The 21,494-nt window shown below is 38.7% G+C and overlaps 1 protein-coding gene across 1 annotated transcript in view; it reads left to right on the top strand.

The window, feature by feature from the left end:
* LOC134501507 (V-type proton ATPase subunit S1-like) overlaps positions 1-20,205 on the top strand; it is a 56,195-nt gene extending 35,990 nt beyond the window's left edge. Inside the window, exons 7-10 of the mRNA XM_063309348.1 lie at positions 6,590-6,834; positions 9,168-9,224; positions 12,546-12,783; positions 19,831-20,205. Of these exons, the coding sequence (XP_063165418.1) occupies positions 6,590-6,834; positions 9,168-9,224; positions 12,546-12,783; positions 19,831-20,040 (750 nt within the window). The 3' untranslated portion in view covers positions 20,041-20,205. The remainder of the gene's footprint in view (positions 1-6,589; positions 6,835-9,167; positions 9,225-12,545; positions 12,784-19,830) is intronic.
* Positions 20,206-21,494: the final 1,289 nt, after the last annotated feature.

Genomic DNA, 21,494 nt, shown 5'->3' with positions numbered 1-21,494 from the left:
GGAAAGGAAGAGAGGAAGTTACTAGTACCTTATTATTAACTCCAGAGTAGAGTATGATATATAAATAATATGGCACATTCTTTCTGCCTCAAAACTTTTTTTTCCAACACAGAAGTTGCCATTTCTTTAACTTTAGCATTAAATTCATTTTTTTTTCAATGATGTTTGCCCTATACCTTTATAAATGAGCCTAAACAGATAGTTCATGGAAAACATTTGTCCAAAGCTACTGGAGCTAGGTTGAAAAACTCCAGATGAGTTCTAGATGGAAGCAAGGAGATATAGAAAACTCTGTTGTTATCTAGTGATCATCCAAGAGTCAGTTTGGTGTAGTAGCTAGAGGCATTGGGTCAGAAAGCAGGAAACTGAGTTCTAGTCCTGGCTTAGGCATGAAGCTACCTCCATGACTGGGCCAATCACTCTCTCTCACCCCTAGGAAGTGACAGATCACTTTCAAAATGTTGCCAGGAAAATTGCATAGAGTTGTCCAGACAGTTGCCAAGAATCGAGACTGACTCAAAGGAGATCTATGTAATTTGAATTTCTGCAGTTCCGCCAGCTTTGGGAGCCCTAGTTTATTCTCATTTCCTGAAATGTCTCACTCCTCTCACCAAATTTCCAGAACTGATGCAACTTCACATTGTGACGATTCTTCCAGATTTTTTTGTTTGCACGTTTGGCAATAATGACTAAATTATTATTTAACTCAGCCACACAGAAAGAAAGGTGAGCACAAACTTTGCTTTAGCAAAAATGTACAAACTAATGCAGGAATGGGATGAATGAAATTCAAGATGAAGAAAAATAGGGACCTGAGAGACTTTGAAATGGGCCATTCCTCTGGAATTCCAGCTCAGAGCTTCCTACAGTTGTGCGGTTTCATCATGCCATTGAAAAACAGGGAGTCAAATGCGCCCCTTCTTCAGGATCCGCAACTAATGCAACTTTTAATAACACAAGGTGCAGTTTATTCATCGTGATGGAGAGCCAACACATTCCTGTGATCATCTGACAAAACTAATTTGCATTCATGTCTTGCAGCAGCTGCTATTTTTTGCAGTTTTACATAGTGCAGTTTTATATAGTGTATGTGTAAGTCGCAGTTCCAGCCAGAGAGTCCTTTTAATGATTTATAGCCTGCTGTGCTCAAAGTCACACATGAATGTGAGCGAGTGCATTTTCAAGAAGTGCTACATTTCTTAAAAGTTTCATTTCATCTCCGTGAAAAGCCAGAGTGTCCATTCCAATTTCAACAAGTTGAGCTAAACCCTGTTTTGAAAATACAGCACCTGCTGCGTGCCTGCAAATGCAGCTTCTGCTGCCTCCATTTACTCTACTTTTCTCCTTGTGAACAGATCTAATCTGATGCTCTGCAGCATCTACCTGGCTCGCTGATCTGCATATACTGCTGAGATTTCATTTCCTTGGACTCAAGTTCCTCTCCTTTATGGAGGCATGCTCCTGCCTAAATGCCAGGCCCTACACGTCTCAATATGATTCATCTTCCTTTTTCGGAAGGCTTTTGAAGCTAGATAATGATCTTTACTTATTTCTTTTTTATATGTTGACTTAATATATAAAAGTTTGATGTATTGATTTTAAGAGGACAAAAGACTACTTTGCCGGAAGAATAGGTAAACCATAACATTCTGTACCTTGGCCAAGTCATACATAACTATCTGAAGGACATATTTCATTTTTCATTCATTCAGTGTTATTCTATGCTTAACCTGGCTAAGTCCTTCAGAATTCAGTTGGACTTTCTCCTAGTCAGAATATATATGAATGCAGATGAAGAATGCAGTTGATTTTATTGATTTTATTGATTTCCAAGCAACTGGAATTTGAAGTGTTCTGTGTGTGCTGTGAGCATTCTTGAGGGTGAGACCAGGATAAAAATCCAAGAGTATGTGCTCTGTGCCTGTATGCCTGGGAAGAAAGGCAGAAGGACTTGACCTCAGATTACCAGTCTCTTACACAAAGAGGAAGCAGAATGATAAATGAAGAAGGGACATAGATTAAATCCTTCATTTTCTGTCTATTCACTACTGCTCCCTTGTGGTCAATAGGTAATGAGGTATTGAAGAATCAATGGCATTAGATTTGCTCCCCTCAACCCAGACATCCTAATTTCCACATTGATATTTGAAAGTTGTTCCCCCTCAATTTTTACGCAATAAATATGAAGAACTAACATTTAACTCCTTTTGAATGACTTGTTTGATGGAAGTATCCTTCCAACAGACCTGAAAGAAATACTTCATTATCAATGTAAAAACATTTAATAATATTTTTTAGCCCAGAAAGATAAAGCACTTGTTTGGAAATGCAAAACAATTCCACATTTTCTTTGTATGTTGTAGTACAACATACAACATACATTCCTGTACTTGTCTTTATTTTCCTGTGAAATTTTAAGCTATACCCAGAAATTGTATGCAGGATATATTGGGATTATTTTTATGGATCCAACTAAGAGAAACTTTTCTTCATATGCTGAGGCTGGGTCTGTTTAGTGCTCCTGAGCCAAATAGTTTCTGGACCTGAAAAGATACATCCTTTGATGAATTAAAGAAGTTGTAACTTTGGCCATTATTCCATTTGATTCTTGCCATTTCTGATGTATTGATAACTATCTGCATTTTGAGCATCTCATATATTTTACATCAGCCTTCCTGAAGCAAGTGTACTCCAGATGTGCCGTATTACAACTCCCATCATCCTCAGCATAGTAATTGCCCCATAATTCTAGTTCTAGAGTGTGCTAGGTTGGGGAAAGCATCAGGAATGAATAATTGAATGTGAAAGTGTTTGCATGCATTTGAAAAGCTAAAAGAATTTCCTTTGTGCTGTTCATAATCAACATTATCTAAGTGGGAAAAGTACTCACTTTATTGCAACTACATTTTTTAAATTAGAAACAAAACAAATCATAAATTTTCCATCCTTTCAGAAGACTGCATGATATAATATCTTTTTCTTGCCCTTGCAGAAGAAGAATAATTCTCAATAATTATTGAATATGTGACTATATTGGTTTTATATAGACTCACAAAGACAGAAGGAATATTTTGCTGCAGAGAGAGAAAGCATTGGCTAGATCTGCAAGTAAATCTTGGTTATTTAAAGGTGCTTTCATGCCCTCCCTCCCTAACACCCTATGAACAACAGCCTTGGCCCTGGTTTGTTCCACAGCCAAGTATTGTGGCGTGTGGCTTAATAGCTCCCACGTCCGAATGGTCGATGTTCAACTTCGCCAGACAATGTGCATAATTTCTGGCACACTGCAATCTACCCCTGTGTACTGGTTACCAATACTCAGCAATATTATACCACCCCACATCAGAAGACAACAAGCCCTCATCAGGTTATGGTCAAGGATGCTGAACAACAAGGCCCTCTCTATTCATCAGGATGTTGCACAGGCCACGACAAGATTGAAATCTCATAGGCCAGCTTGGAAAACAGCCATACATCTAACATTTATCCAGTGAGGGGAGAGAGGAAAGGTCCAAGTTGCCTCTTTGTGGCTTGGTCATTAGTGATCCCTCTTCCAAACCTCCTGGCTTTAACCTGCCTTGCTCTGTCTGGACAAAATTGAACAGGATCAGAGGTGATACTGGAAAGAATGCCTCTGCTCTGTATCAGTGGGGCTGGAAAGATTCTCCTTCTTGCAACTGTGGTGCCGATATGCAAACTATTAAACATATTGTGCAAGACTGCCCATGACATGCGTTCCCTGGCTCCTTAGAAGATCTGCATGAAGCAACACCAGAAGCGATCACCTGGATAGCTGAGCTGCACATCCAGTTATGAGGCTACTGCTGTATCCCTGCAGAAGTGTTGTATATAATTGTGTGGACTGTGTGTATATATTTGCCTTTTCTCTTGTCATGTACTCATCATACTATACACACACACGCACACATGCACACATACACACCCTCCCTCAAGATTTCCATGGTTTATCCATATCAGGACCATAGCCATGTGGATTAACCCACAAATGATTAAAATCATTCCCCAAAGTTGCTATGCCCCACTTCCCACAATATTTGCTCCTGCATTTGCTCACAGTCCTATCTGATTCCATACGTTCAACATATTTATAATGGCTCCCAAATAAAACTTTTTGATAATCCTGCTGTCATAAAAAGCCAGCGTAAAGATGACCTAATTTATGCAAATCTGGCTTCTCTTTCCCTTGGAGAAAACATGAAAGTTGTAGACCCAAGACCATTATGCTGCTTACATTCAGTTAACTTCAATAGGGTTTGAGCCTTTTCTGTTCAGTATTTATATCAACATTTCTCATTAATCAAAGGGTTGCTTGAGAGGCTGTGTTTATCCTTGAGAAATCAAATAGCACAAATAGCACAGAATGAAGGTCTGATTACTCTACATCATGCTTTGAAAATAACCTTAGTCTTCACTGTTTGCTTCATTTTTGTAAACTCAAAATTGCTGTTCATATACACAGAAGTAAGGAAGATGAGAGATAATCAATACCACTTATGTGTTGATTTAGGAACATCTTACCTTGTGAAATAATGATCTCCATAAAGGAAACCTACAGGCTTCAAGAACCAACATCACTGTGGTCAAAGCATCTTGATGGGAACCTAATCTCATATGGACTGGCAAAGATCTGACAATGATGTTGTGCTACCACTCTAGGAGAAACATAACAGACTTTGTTTCCCAAAATTCTAGTACTTTTGAATTAGGTCCCTATTGGAGACAATTGCTGGATGTTGTAGCATTGTAACCTAATATTGAATAATACTTGGAACAGAGAGCCAACTCTAATAGAGAGAAATTCAGTTCCTGGTTATGACATACAAGTGCCTCAACTAGTTTTCTTGGCAACAACACGGAAGTGGTATGCCACTGCCATATTCCTGGATGGTTTTTCAGTTCCTCAATCTAGCCTACTGCCTAGGATTTCCTCATGCTCTCCCATTTATAGATAAATCCAGTCCAACTTTCTTTTCTTTTCGAGATCAGCTAAGGTAGCCATTGCCACTGGAGGTAGAAGAGTTGCAATTTCTGAAGATCTTCAAGCAAAGGAGCAAAAGCAATGCTGCGTTGGGCAGAGCATGACAGCATGCCTTTGCTCTCCTCATGCAATTTTGATCAGGCAATGAAAAAGACTCCCAAATAAGGCTTTACCCAAGAAGGAGGGAGAGGACCTCTGCTTCAGAACTACCTGCCATGATATAGCTTGACTGCTTCAGGAAGCACCTTATATATTCAGTAGTACATAGGCTGTGTTCACATATAATGGTGTGTCCAAAGGTTTTAAATGAGCCATGGAGGCCAGGTTCATTATTTATTTATTTATTTATTTTCTATCCTACCTTTATTATTTTTATAAATAACTCAAAGCGGCGAACATACCTAATGCTCCTTCCTCTTCCCATTTTCCCCACAACAACTCTGTGAGGTGAGAGAGAGGGACTGGCCCAAGGTTCTGAAGCAGAACTCAGAATGCAAGATATTTTAACTTTGTAAACCTTATATAAAATATAGCAAGATATTTTAACCTTAAGCTGCAAAGATTGAGCTAGATTTCCATAGCTAGCACTCTTTTGCTGGGATGTCGCTTTGAAAAATTGTATGAAGCCCTGTGATGTCCATGCCATATTATCTATATTTTTTGTTTCGTTGGTTGGATTGTGTCTGGAAAGAATTAATGACATTTTGTTTAATTATATGGATGGACAGAAGGATGAAGAGAAGTTCTGTGTTAAGGGAACTGAGCAATTGTCTTTTAGTTCATCCATCCAAGAGCTAATTTTCTAAGGGAAACAAAGGTCAATGATGTTACTGAAGATGCTGCACTCAGATGCCTTTAGTGGTGAATATTCTGCTCTCTCTTCAGGTCTCTCTGCAGTTTTCACTTCCCATTCAGAGATTCTGAACAATTTTACAGTTAATTTCTCTCTCATGCTGTTGCCCTTTCCTTGTGAAGTTTTGCAACATTCTGACCGTTCAGTAATGGTGGTGAAATAGGAAAACTAATCTGGCTTAATGCAGTATTGATGCAGATTCACCCAAACAACTTTCTTCTTTTTCTAGCTCAGGTAGAGGAAGGTATGTCAGTTGTGATGATTTTCCCCAACACTACTTTACAAGTCTGACAGCAAGTTAACTCAAACTTCTGTTTTCTGTAAAAGCCAAAGCTAAAAGTCTTCTGTGGAAGCCAAAGTTCAAAATCAAAATACAGGTATATTTTGCTGTACATGATTTGAGGAGAAGACTTCTCAGAGGTGCCCCTAGCTTGGTATGCCCTGTGCAGGGAGACACTTCTGGCATATGGGCATTCAGGAGGCAGAGGAATAAGTGACTTCATATGCATCATAATTCATCACACAGATTACATAATTTGTGTCATTTCCATGATGATGTCATAACTGATTCCCATTAATTAGGAGCCTCAGCAAGCAACATTCACTAACATGCTTGTCCATTCTCAGAATTTCTGGATTACTGTTGCAGATAATGAGGCTAAGGATGGCATTTTATCTCCAGGTTTTGTTTTCTGTTGAAATAAATCTGCACATTTTTCGTATGCTTTCTCTTCCAGGTACCTGTGAGACATGATGTAATGTGGCATAGTAGGCGACAACTAATGTCTGTTGAAAGACAAGAAATTGATTCATATCCTCCCCTGAATGTAACCAATGGGACCGACATCACGTGCATCCTTTTTTATGCCACTAATTTCAGTCTTACAGTCAACTCCTCTGTTGACATCAATCTAACAAATTTGACATTTCTGTTTCATGATGTGAACACTACTTCATCTGTTTGTTCAGACACCAATGCAACGTGAGCAGTATTAAAATATGATTTCAGCATTAATCCTCTTTAATAGTAAATTAAGCAAGCAACTTATTTTTCTCTTAATCACAGATAACATAGCTAAAATACAGAACTCCATAACAATTCAGATTAAGATTGACTGTATTACAAGATAATTATGAAACTGTGCAGTTCTTTTTTGTGCTTTTTGCATTTTAAAAACGTAAACTTCCTTACAATCCCACACTTTATACATTTTTACATTCACCTTATTTTGTAAACTAATATGGATATAATCCTACAGACATTTACTTGAAAGCATTTTCTACAGCAGTGTCTATAGTTGTAGTCAAGAGGAAGCAGATTGACAAAAGTTGTGTGACACAAGCTATAAACCTCTTACCTGTGCATCATGATGATGCATGCATGCCTGAAAGGGGTGGGGCTATTGTGCAATATTGCTTTCAACATCTTGGCAAAAGTAGGAAGCTTCTGCCTATATGCATGTTTTCCGCCGTATATGGAAAACAATTTTGAGTAGACACAAACAGACTTATGGTCTAACATTCCTTTTCTATAGTTGGGGAATTGGACTGAGGCCCCCAAAATGGCAACTTCTCTGTATTGAGCCAGGGGAAGGAAACCCACTAAATAGTGTAGCACTCAAGGGATAAAAGGTGTTAATTGTATAGAGTGTGCCTAAATCACTCTCTTGCTCTGTGGTGCGCACTTCAAGAGAAGAGTGTCTAGAAGGCACTGGGCTGCACAAGAGTTTTCCTACCCAGTTTAGGAAGTTCCATGAACACTTCTCACTTAAGTGAGAAGCAAAAAGTAGTTTTACTGATACCTTACCCATCAATTTGTGAGGGAAAACCACCAAATCCTTGCAGTGGGGTTGGTTGGGCCAGGCTCAAGAATGGAGTTCTTAGATTAATTCCAACAGCCCACACATTTTAGGTAGAATTTTATAGGTTGGTCATATTAAGTGTACATGACTGAAAAGCATGATTCTTGCTTACCATCTCTATGCACCCATCTAATGTGTGCAGATTTTGTGATGGCCACTGTTTGTGCAACAGCTTGCTCCCAAACCCCTCAGGAGCAGCCATTTCAGGTGACCTTTCAATCCCAAATGACACAACCAAGATAATTAGTTGATTTTTGTGGGATCATATCTTCTGAAGAATTCTGGTTCACTACATTCCCCAAAGTCAAAATGGGCAAACTTTTCCAGGTGTGATTTAAACTGGAACCAGCAATTATGAGGAAAAGTAAAGAATGTTTGCATAATCATGAGACAGTTATATTCACTGCATCGCGTTATTGCACTGCACCGTGTTATTACACGGGCATCCTGTACCTAGCTGTGTACAAACTGCATCTCCCAGAATTCCTAACCAGACTGTTAGGAAGGAATTCTGGGAGATACAGTTCCAACACATCTGGGGTGTGGCAAACTGGGGAAAGCTGCCATAGACAATGGATCCAGAATATATACGCCTTTCCAATTCCACTCCCCATAAACATGGAGTTATCCTAAAGAAATTATGAGCATCTTATTAGAGAAGGAACAAAGAAGAACATCCACACTATAGCACATCAGCCTTTCTAGTGCCATTATGTTCAAGTCATTTTGAGGGTGTTAGGGAGGGGAGGGGAATTTAAAGAATTATTCATCTGGAAAACCGCTTTTCAGAACAAATTCTCTCAAACGTATGGCCCATTTCCAAGCTCTCACCTTAACTCAGAACTGCCTTCTAGTTTTTGAATCCCATGACTGAAGAATGTAGCTACTATTTTAATTTATATCAACCTTCCCCAGCCTGCCACTGTCCAGATGTATAGAACTATAAACTCAGCTGATTTGCTGGTAGCAAAGGGCTGATGGCTGGAGGTCATGGGAAATACAGCTCAGTACGTGTGGAAAATGCCCAACTGGGAAGGGCTGTTTTTTAGCTATATACAAGTTAAGGTACAAATAGGAAACAGTACGGCCAGGTTACACTCCTTTCTTTCATCTCCAAGATAATTATGCATCACACTTCTCTGTGTACCTGCCGCTCTGCCATGCTCTAATTTTTATTCTTTATTCTTAATCTAGGAGAGAATTCTTTCATTGTAAGATCTCCTTCCAGGAAATCTTTGGCAGGACTTATATTTAAGTGAATTCTTAAGTGTCATTACAGAGTCCAGTTCAGTTGAAAGCTTTTCCCCTTTTGTTTGCCAAGCAAAGGAGAAATTATCCTCTTTGGCAGCTTGTATGTACCATCTCCCTATATTTACAAACAATTCAAATTGGCTCATTTTCCAGCTTTCATCACACTGTAACATTTCTTCATTTTTCTCTTCTCTTCTATTAGGCTGTCATTAAAATACACCAACCTGGGGAATGGGAAAATCAAGACCCTGGAAATAAGGTAGTTTGGAAGGAATGTCTGTAAAACAAGAGAATCGCGTTTCAAATAAAGTTTATTAAGTTTTCTAACTTTTTCATTTCTTACCACATATATAGGAGGTAGGATAGAAGCTAACTGCTTGCATGGAGAACTGTGAAATGTGTTCCTTAAGCCCTCAGGTGTTTTTTTGTTTTTTAATGTGGGATTTTTTCCCCTGTGCTTCGCAGCAGAGTACTTTTGAAAGTGAAATGATTTTCTGAAGGTGTTCAGGGGACATGGGGTGATAGGTCACCAGTTCAAAGGAAAAAATTCCTGAAGTTTTGCTAGGTCAGCACAGGCCTCTTTCACATGCCAGAGGAGCAATTTTGTTTCTCAGTGCAGGAGTTAGCTTCTATCCGCTTTCTTTGAATCATGTATTATGCATCACTGAGAGGATTTCACATCTCGATAGATGCATTATGAATGAATGTATATTATTAGAACAGTAAAGCAACAAACTCCAGATGGGTATCTGCATTGCCTTACTGTATTCTCTGTCTGTCTGTCTCATTCATTTTGGAAGCAATTAGGAAGTAAACTGATCCTCCTTCAAAAGAGAAACCAATTAAATATCAGCCAGGGATAATTTAGAGTAGTGTTTTTCAACCCTAGAAACTTTAAGATGTCTGGACTTCAACTCCCAGAATTCCCCAGCTGACATGTTTTGCTAGGTTTTAATTTCTTCTTTCCATCTCTTTGGGCTGTCTAAAGCTAATGTTGCTCTATTTTCTCTTGAAATACAGGGAAGATTATGGAGATGTTTCCAGTCTGTCCAAGATTTTTAGATTTTGCCATTTAAATCTTCTATAGACTCTCTTCTCTATCCTGCAGCTCTCCATGCCTCATTTACCCTTTTCACCTACATTATTTCCCAGTATGTGGTGATGGATTATTAGATGGGTCTTTACTGACACATCTGTATTGCTGTATGGCTGGATTATTTCATCTTAGATTGTTCCTGCCTATTGTGTTGGTTTTCATTTATTTACCTGTTGATCGATGGCAGCCAAGTCAGATAGGACAATCAGAAAGAACCACAGCAATCTGATCAAGACATGGAGAACAAGCTACCATGCATAAAAACCCAGCAAATTCTGCTCCCTTGTATCAAAGTACTGGCAATGTTACCTAGTTTGGTAATGAAATGGTTGCAGGAAGAAAACCAAGTTCAGTGAACACCAAAATCTCAACAGTTTAGGGTAAAGGTGGCATGAGCACACAACAGGAGCACTTTAACCACTGAGTGTGAATATGCCAATAGTAGTGTACCTAAGACCATATTGTATTTATTCATTTTTTGGATGATCATTCTGAGGAATGAATTCGTTCACCTGAAGTTGGCAATGCATGTTCTGGATCTTCAACCCGGCCTAAACTAATGGCTTAACAAATCAATTATACAGCACTATAGGGAAAATATAATTTGCTATTGAGCTCAAACTGGAATGGCTGGAAAGCCATTTGTAACAAATAATAAAGAGTTATCTTGGGAATGAGTAAATAGAATAACACTGGCAATGAATTCAAATTAAAAAACTTAAATCTTTTGCCACATGGTTCAGACTACTATTATTAACAGGGCAGTCAATAGACCACAACACTAAGCAATGTTAAAATGCAGTAGTGATATTTTCCACTAGAACAGCCTCTGGCAAACTAGCTAATGAAAGACTTGCAAACAACATAGAATTCAGAAAGTTTGATTTTTTAAAAAATAAACTTTTACTAATAGATAGAAAAAACTTGTTAAACCACAATAAAAATTGTGAGCTGCAAGCAGGCCACACTAAAACATTAATATTGATGGGAACCCCATGTTTATCTTGCAACTACTGCAGAATTTCTCCTCATTAGCCACACTTACCCAAGGTAATTTTTTTCCATGTTTAAATTATTTCTTAAATGATTACATGGGCTTCCAACTCCAATAGACAAATATTCCTAAAGCTAAGAAGTGGGTAAATGTGATAACACTTGAGCTATAAAATGAAATTCATACTTCTAGGAGCGTAAGACACTGCCCTAAAGCAGCACATACTACTTTAGACATTCAGTCCAATGCTATTTCTCTAAATAGCAGTAACTTTCAGGATTTCAGGTTAGGAAATTGGTTTACTATATCTGAGCTGGAAAAATTAATGCTCTGAATAGCTGCCATCTAGTTCTGCAGCTCAGATTTGGTAGCCTTAGACTCGGCTGGAGACTTCTTCCAATGGTCTTCTTCTTGATCCTTTGTACTGGAGATGCTAGGGAGTGGACTCTTGAATCTTGACTGCTTCTGTTATCCCAGACATTGAGAAGACAAAGGGAGATGCTGAGACTGGGGTTGAACTGGCCATTGTATGGAACATGAGCTAGGAAGACAAAAACAAAAAAATGAGAACAGTGAAACCAGTGTCAACATCTTGGTATTCCTGGACAGAGTCCAAAAGCCTGGCAGAGCCCATTACTAATTAATCTCCAAGGTCCCCTTAAGTCTATGGAAGAATATAATTTCCCACACTGCTTTAGTAATCTAATTCTTGATGTACAGGAACACATTCAAAGATATAATCCTGCCACACTCACATGTAAATTTTGTCTTTCAGTGAATTTAGCAATGCTCACCTAGACCTTTTTCTAAGTAATAAAAGCCTGTTCTCCCTCCCCCCAAGAAAATAAGCATCTCTCTTTTTTGGTGTTATTCTCCTCATTCATAAAATGGGCCAAATCCAAATGTCTACAACCTTTCTGTGAGTGTGTATTTAAAGGAGCAAGAAAGAAATCCTTGGAATCTGCTTGTCACTGTCAAACACAATCAGTGGCACTGCTCCAGTGTTTCTCAACCTTGGCAGCTTTAAGATGTGTGGACTTCAACTTCCAGAATTCCCCAGCCAGCATAGTACTAGGCCGTTTGAGACCCTGTACTTCTCCCTTTTGACATCCACATGGTTTACTAGGAAGTAAGCACTTTTTCTCAGAAAAACATTAAAAAACAAAACAAAACAAAACAATGAAACAATACATCAGCTGGCTGTTGGACACGCAGTTTAAAAAATAAGAATGAAAGGTGATCCGGTTGTCATTTCTCTCATCACATGCCACTATCTGGGGGGGTCGTTTGATCCCTTCTTTGAATATATGGCCCTACAGTACCTTTCAGCCCCGAGGTCTATCTGTTGTTGCCCACTTGGGCAGAATGATGTGTTTGTAGCTCCAAATGTCTTGTATGTACCCATATCTAACCCTCCCTTGCAGATGCTTTTGATTCTTCCTCTACAATGATATCAGAATGACTCCTTGTCATGTTTTGCTCCTCTCTAGATTCTTGATGACCAACAAGTTCTATACTGGCTCTGCACAAAACTGGTTCACTTTAGATTTTGTTCATATTCTGCAAGATGACAAGGATCCTGCTATATTTAATGTCTCTACTATTGCTGGTCCTGCAGAGTATTCATTTCATTGCCCCATGGTGGGCACAAACAGCCGGTACCATGTAATGCTAATTCCAGCCAATGATACAGCTAAAAACTGGGAAGTTAACATTTCTGATTTCCAAGTGAGTACCCATTATATTTCAGAAACAATGCTAAGAGCTCTTACTTGCAGTTGGCGTTCCAAAGGGCCGAAATGGAATACCACCTGTGCATTTTCTTCAGGCCTAAGTGAAAGTTAAAAAAAAACCAAACAAAAAACCAAAACAACCATCAATGTCTTGCTCACATTTGGTCCATGGTGGGTTATCCGATAATGCAGGGATGAGAATCTATTCCATACTCAAGGCTGCACTTTTCAAGGCAGGGGGAGGAGGAGCTAAGGGCCACAAAGTAAGAATGCAGGGGTGAGGATTTTGGAAGGGGATGGGATTTGGGAGGCTTTCATTTTTAAACAGTGATATTTGAAGATATATTGTTATGGCCTGGCTGGATATGTCTCTGATGAGGAGAATGGGGAGGAAGTAGAGGCAGGGCCAGTTAGAGACAATGGACTTGGTGTGGATGTTTCCAGTAACAGTGGAGCCAGTTACTCCACTCTGGTCAAGACAGGTTCAGCAAACCCCCAGGGTGCCTTGCCTGTACCCACGGACAGCCTTTCAGACTGTGAGGTCCAGCCAACACCAGAGGGCAGAATTCCATAGACTGGAGAGACTGGCCAAGAAGCAAGCCAAAAGAAGAGCCAATGCTGAGGAATAAATTACCACAGCTATGGATTGGGTGGAGGCTCACCTTGGCTTATTGATTGTCCTCACTCCCTCAGAGAAAACACGGAGAGCAACTTTTCAAGCCTCAGCTCTGTGGTGTTTACCTGGCCATGAACTCTGGATTCCGCTTCACTGTCTCTCTTGTCTTTTCCTTTGGATTTGTCAGTTGCTTATTGGATTCCTGGTCTTAACTTGGGCCAAGGCTTTGGCCATGTTATAAGCTGCTGTCTTTAGATACAGGCAAAAAGGACTCTTTGCTTCTAAGAGTTCTGCCTGAGCTTGTGTATCACTGGGCTGTGTCAGGCATCCAGCCAGCAGGGCCAGCACAGAAAATACAGGGTGTAAATTTCATCTGTCTCCCATCTCAAATCTGATGGAAACTGTAATGTCAGTTTTCAATCATCATGGTTATATGGGACTTCAAAGGCCAGAAGAAGGTGACTTGGAGTCCCATGTATCCCAGCCCCGCAATAAGTGAAATATTATGATGAGTAGCAAATGTAAAGGCAGCATATGAAAGATGAAGTACAATAATTTAAAATGTGTAGTTCCTCTCCCCCCAGTCCCAAAGTACAACTGTAGCTCTAACTAGAATGTCTATCCTCAAGCTCCTGTTAATGCCAGACTAGTTATTTGTGTGCTACATAGCATGCAACTACGTATTTTTCCCATTTAATTGCAAGTGGTGGGAGGCTACATTAAGTTTTACTTGGAATGTATCTCACACGGAGAGAAACTTTTCCTCCCCAGCATACTTGGTTAAAATTGCACATACACACACTTATATGGCTAGGGCCCATACTGCATATTAAAAGTCCTTATTGTATCCATTTCCATTGCTTTTTGGTAATGTCAGAAATCCTACTGGATGGAAGACCACTAGGCTAGGAAATGTTGGGGGGAAATGCTAAAAGAAGGCAATGCATGTCTATTAAATCACCAGGAACCGAGTCTGACTTGAGGATATTTTGATTTCTTTTCCAATTGTAGACATTGTAGGAGGAGACCTGTGTTAGCCTGTGACAGCCAAAAATCTAAAGTTGGTAGGATGTTCTCAGAATAAATTCTATTGATAAGCATAAGCTTTCATGAGTTACAGCTCACTTTTTCAGACCCATGGAGTGACTAAAATGATGTAGGATTTAAATTAGGATAAAGTGGGGAAGGGAAGGCAGGGGAAGGCAGCGTGATTATGTAGATACAGGTTGCATGTGAGACAAATTTCAAGTAACTTATCAATTAAAAATGTAAGATATTAAAAACCCACTGTGATTCTTGAGACCTTCTGAGATCCATACTTAAAGTAGGCATTTTAGAAAAAAGAAACATTAGCTGCACAGTCAGAGATTGCTAAACTATATACATGAAAAGGTTTCGGCTATTTCAGAAGATCTCAGCAAACAAATTACACAATACTGTTTCAGAAATCATGATTTAACTTCAAAATATGTATTTGACAGAGACAGACTAGGATGAATATGAGACCTAGAAGCCTTGTCTAAAGGTTTTGACTGAAAGACACCTGAAAAGAGTGCCGGATTATGTTTTTCTAAACTTGCCCATCAATCAATTGCAGGGAGTTACATCTTTATCTTCTTGTTAGAATATAACTCCTCTCGCCAAAGGGGTGGCAAAGCTTGAGAAGAAAAGTAGCTGAGTGCAGACATCAAAAGAGGCATTGTTAAAGCCAGACCAGAGATGTTAAGGTAATGGAGCTTCCATACTGAGTAGGAGTCAAAACAACCCAGACAGATTTTTGTTGCTGTTGCTGGCAAGATTACTAGTGCAGCAATATCTGTAAATGCAGCCCACTCAGTCTTCTTTAGATAAAGTGCTTACTAACATCAAAGCCTTTAATATGTTTCAGGCACTTTTGACTTCAAGAACAGCATCTAGTATGTCTTATTTCATCCCTATTCACTGGTGTGGGTGAACTAAGATGGTTCAGATGACCTTTCCTTTTTTCACTGGGATCATACTCTTTCTTTGGTGAGAGACTGTCTGTGTATGTGTGTGTGTATGTTTGTGTGGTGGGTGGGTGTGTGTGTGAGAGAGAGAGAGAGAGAGAAATTCTATTTGCAGTTTTTGCTGAATGTTTGAGGAGAAGCTAACCAATGAACTCCAGCTGATGTTCCCTCCATGCCTAAATGCATAGACTTCTCCAAAATTGCAATCCTGTTTAGTTTCAGTGCAAGAGCAACAACAACAAAACATGCCACATAATGACAGTAAGGTTGTCAAGCTACTTAAAAATAAGCATCCTATCTTATTTTGAAAAGTACAAAATCCATACAGAAACTAGGGATGAAAACAGAAATGAGTATTATGACTGGAACACTTAAATATTTCCTGGTTTCCTAATTCCTGGACCACATAATTCTGCAGCAACCCTCTATAATCTTTACAGAAGAACTTATATATTTCAGTGATCAGTTTATGTGGGTTTTGCAATTCTAGGCCAGATTCAGACGAGAAATGTACAACCTTAAAACAGGTAAATTGTTTTCTTTGTGCAATACAGTGATAGAATTCTTAGTTTTAAGCAGGATTATAAGGGGTTGAGATGACTCTGGCTCTCTTGTGAATTACAATTCCCATTATTGCTAAAGCTGATAGAGTAGTGTTTAGCACCACTGAAAGGGTCAAAGTGGATCCATTTTTGCCATTTCTAAATACAGGAATAGGGGACAAAAATGCACCTTCTTAGGGAGAGTATTCCCGAATTTAGGAGAAGCCATATAACACAGGAGAAGACCCTCTCCTATGTAAAGGGTAGCTGAGCTTCTGACAGTAGTGACATCTATTGATATAAGTAGTTGGGCAGATTTATACCAGCAGAGGTGGTCCTTCAAACAGTCATATCTTAAGCAGTTTAACATTTTAAAGATAAACATCAAGACCTTAAATCAAGCCTGGTAGCCAGTGCAGCTCTTTCAGAACAAATATCTATGATCCCTATATCTTGTAATAGTCAGCAGCCTAATGACTACGTATTTTCATTGATCCCCAACTTCAGTTTCCAGACACCTGTCAAGCTGTAGTAGTCAAGAGGATTTATAACCAAGACACAGATAAAAAGGAGCTCAGGAAAGGTTGCATGGTGCATTAGCCATAATTCTGAAAAAGTGTACCTTACATAGGCAACATCTGCATCCAGGGATCAAGGAACACTCCCAAATAGCTAATGTGCTCTTTCTGGGTGAGTGCAATCCCATCCAAATCAAGTTTCTATTCCCAACTCCAATTATCTTCTCAGTAACAGCGCCTCTATCTTCCTCATCCTGCCTGTTACTGAGATTAAGCAACATTCAAGGGTACTGACTTTTGAGTCAGATGGAAAGAAGCAATAGAACTGGCTGTCATAGCACACTAATGGTATTTCATCCATAGGTCCAAATTGTCTTCCCCAAGTTTCACATAGATGCTAGTCAGCACAGGTGATAAAATAGAATCCTATGGGACACCATAAGATATTGACCTACATGTTGAATAATAGACTCTCCAGCACTTGTTTCTGGACACATCCCAGTAGGAAGGGCTGAAACTACTGCAAAACTGTGCCACCAAGGCCCAACTCTAACAGATGGCCTAGAAATATATCAATGGTATCAAAAGCTCCAAGTGTCATGAGTAAGGATGGCGAGCAGGGGGCTCCCATCCAGACTGTTAAGTGCATGCGTAGCACTGAGGAATTAGGTAGCCATTCAAAGAGACACAGATCAGAACCGCCTTAACCTTTGGGGTTTATATGGCTGGGGTTTTCCCACGCTTCTTCAGTTTGTTAGGAATTCTGTTATGTACAAGCAATAAACATTAGAGACCAGTTCCTTGTCTCAGCGTGTTTCCTGGCAGTTAGGACACCAAGAGACCCAAGAGATTGCGTAGGGTTGCTCTCCCCATCTAGTTTCCAATGTAGATCAACCACTCAAGGAAAATCAATTATTTCCTTTAACCAAGGGGACAGTCCCACCTGGCTGATTTTATCAGGCAGGAATGGTAAGGATCAAGCAAGGAAATTCTTACGTCTCCGCATACACACCCATACACATACACTGCCTGAAGGACCTTGCAAACTTCTCGAGTCAGGAGACGTGTGCATTTATAGTCCAGTCTCAAAAATTCTAGTTCTGGGAAAGATGATTGACTTCAGATGCATCTGCGTATTACTGATTAACTGGGCATGTTTCACTTAATTATATCTCATCCTGACTAATGGAATGTGTTTTATGTGGGGAATTACTGTGACTTAAGTTCTTGCATCAGGGATCCAAACACTTAATGGCAACATGCCATCATTGTGGGGTAATCTAGGCTGCTAACCAGTGCAAGATACAAGGAAGTTAGATGATACAAGGAATGAAAGAGCTGTGCTGGTTGAGTATTTACTATATACAATTTAAAATGTTGATGTTATCCCTGAAAACCCTAAACATTGTAGAGCCCTACAGAGGGATTCTGTCCCCTGCTAAGAATCTGCTTGGGAACGAAGACCTGTAGAAACAGCCCTTCCGATAATTTCCCACCATCAGAGGCTCACCTATCTAACATGTGAGAGAGAGCCCTCTCCTACCTCACTTTCAGGTTGTGTTTGGAAGAACAGCAAAAGCACCCATCTTTTAACTAATTCATTTTAATATTTTCACTTTTTAAAACTTCCAATTCTGCATTTCAATTTTTAATTTTTTTAGCTGCTTTGAGACCTCCGTTAAATAGAAAGGGGGATATAAATCAAATACATAAATACAGAATAGGCTTGTAGTACTCACAACAACCGTTTGGGGAACTTGCAACTGAACAAACATAATAAAGATTGTATTGTTACAACTGTCTATTTTCCTACACACAGAAATGAACACACATTTCAGATGCCTTTCATGTGATGCACATAAAATTCCACTGGGTTAGGATTGGGAGAATATTTCGTTTGTGAAATATAAAGATAGCCAAGTTCTCTTGTTAAGGAAAACACCATTATATTGGTTATATGACCCTGGATGCCAGTTGCTGGGTAACATTAGCAAGAGATACGAAGGCAGGCATGTCCTGTTTGTGAGATTCTCATAAACATCTGATTGGCCAATCATGAACAAGAATGTTCATCTAGTCAGGCCTTCAGTTTTTGTCCTTAATCTATAAAAGCCAACTGGCAAAAGAATATGTATGTATGTACGTATGTATGTATGTACATACGTACTATGGATACGCAATCATTGTTCTATTTTATTAGCAAGAGGTTCTTAAGGAATTTCTCTTTTGTTAACACTGTAACTGTGGTTTTGTTCCCTCACTATGGCTGTTAGATGTTAGGGTTTATTGCATTGTCTTGTGAATTAAGAGCATCTCAGTTACCAGATGTGAGGTTACCAGTTGTGAATACTGATCTTAGTCAGAATTATAATTTTAAGTACTCACATTGATATTATCATGTTCAGACATGGTTACAACTGTTCATAGCACCATGTTCAGATTTTGATTTGATGCAATGAGAGATTCTGATGGGTGTGACTGAAATTTCCAAAAAATGTAGCAACACAGGATATGCAGCAAATTCCATCACATGGTTTCTAAATCATACTGTATGTAAAATAAGCTTTTTCTAAAGGACCTTAGCATCATGATTACTGTAAAGAAGGTAGGCAATTGGAGGGACAGGGGCTGCCTGGCCCCACAGCTGCTACAAAAGTTAGGAGTTCCTACAAATGTTATCATGAATTGTAATTCTTCATCAGACAGGAGAATATGTTCAATAAATGGGAAATAATTGTAATAAATGAAAAAATAATTGTATTAATTTTGTTTCTTTAATTTATGTTTAATTACATTCAAATTTAATCAAATTTAATTTTGACTTCACCTCCTTCTTTGGAATGTGACCTTTGTTCAGTTAATGTTGTGCACCCTGATCCTAATGGCCCAGATTGTGGGAAAGGAATCCTAAGAACATTCCCTGCTAAAGAACATTCTTTCTGCCTGAATCCACAAATGGTTAACACAAATGCCTTATTTTTATATTGCCCCATATTTCAGGAAGAAAATACATTTTCTTCAGTTTGAGGGATGTTGTAACTCCATAGCAGACCTCTCACTTTGTGTCATATAAGATTAAGCACCTGGTTCTTGCAGAGAACCATTCTTTTAAAATTTGCAGAGCACAGTTTATAAAGCATTTTGAACTATAGTTTTGATCTTGTATAAGGCTTCAGCAACGTCTTGGACCCATAGAACTGGCTTAACAGTGCCAAAATGAGAAAGTTAATGGATCCTATCTTACGAATTTCCAATTGTTATATAATGGTCCATTGAACTTTTTCTATGGTTAAATAAACTTTCCAGACGTGTAGTTAGTCAACATGCAACATGTTGAATCAGATATTTTGATGGTTCATTTTTCTTCTTCTTTTGCAGATTCAAGCTTTCAATATTGAAAACAACTTGTTTTCCTATGCGAGTGACTGTACATCATTTTTCACACCTGGAATTTGGATGGGTTTGGTCACCTCCCTAATTTTATTATTGATCCTTACCTATGGAATTCACATGATTATCAATATCACCACAAACAGTAGATTTGATGACCCCAAAGGTCCAGCTCTTTCAGTCCCTCAAACAGAGTAACCACAAAAGTATAGTTTGGAAGACTGCAACTTCCCTATCATTGGCTGTGCTACTTAGGGCTGATGAGCTGAATTGAGCTGGGTTGACCTCCAAAGTTTCTGCAGGTATCAGATGGCTTATACTTGGTGTAGGAGGGATCACATGCAAAGAATTAAAAAATATAAGTTGCTTTGAACGTTGTGGTTTTTTGTTTTTTTTTAAAAAAGAGACAATGCAGTAATACTTCTGCCAGCTTTCACTTTCCCCTTAATGACTACCTAATGAAAGTCCTGAGGCAAATCTGAAATTACTTACAGTTGTTGCCAATCATTAAGGAAACCAGTATCTAGTGCCAGCTTTATAAATGGAAATTTAAAAAGCTATTGTGCAAGTATTTAAGAAATGATTTGTTAAGAAAAGTCTTATTAAGAAAATGCACATTGAGTTTAAAAATCCATCCTAAGCATGTTTTAATAGAAAAGTAGGATATACGTTGTAAAAATATTAAATACTTTCTTATATCTTCTTAAATATAACGTTCATTTCTAATGTTGTAATCAGGTGAAACAGAGGAAATACTACCAATTTCTTTTCTTTCTTTTTCTTTCTTTTTTTTAGAAATACTGGATATTAAAGCTCTTGTTATGCACATGTATTTCTAACTGCAGATTCCAGGGTTGCTTTTTCTAATCATCTTACTGGAGTGTTTTGCAGCCCCAGTAATGAAATGAATTTGAGGCACAGTCATATGGAAGCCGCACATTTAGTAATGCTGAAAAAAATGAGGCTAATTGGGCAACTTAATAATTATCTTTTTCATTTCCTATTTTTTATTCAGACATGGTGCCACCATAAATGGGGTTTAAAATGATGACCATTAGATGGCAGCAGAAAGAGAACTCTTCTTGCTGCCATATAGTGATTGATCAGATTTTTGCAGCCCAGATATATTAGTCTTGTTCAGACAAGGCACATGATCATATTCACCAACACCCTCAGGCTTTTAGACTTGCATCTCGATTTTACTTTAGTTTTACATACATTCACTTTCTCATTTCTTCCAGAAATTGCCGAAAGAGAATATCATGATAATTTAAAACCACCATTAAGCTAAACTCATGGATAAGATATTTCCTTCTGTGGGCTGAGATACCTTTTGCACAGGGTAAATATTCAGCACATTCGTCTTTCAAAACAGAGACATTTGCAGTGGGAGGTAAAAAATAAAGTCAAGACATCATTGTTTCAGAACTTTGTTCAGGAGCCTTGAGACCCCTTTATTAATGAACAATTATGCTTAATGAATTAAAGGTGTGATCAGAGCTGTCAACAAATGAAATAGATTGCCTCGTAAAATGATATATTCCCCTTCACTGGAGGTCTTCAAACAGAGGTTAGATGGCCATCTATCCAAAATGCTTTAGCCAATTCCACAGTGAGCAACGAGTTGGACAAGATGACATCTGAAGTTCCTT

Source organism: Candoia aspera, chromosome 7, assembly GCF_035149785.1.
Source record: "Candoia aspera isolate rCanAsp1 chromosome 7, rCanAsp1.hap2, whole genome shotgun sequence".
NCBI classification, from domain to species: domain Eukaryota; kingdom Metazoa; phylum Chordata; class Lepidosauria; order Squamata; family Boidae; genus Candoia; species Candoia aspera.
This window is presented reverse-complemented; position numbering and strand designations above follow the sequence as displayed.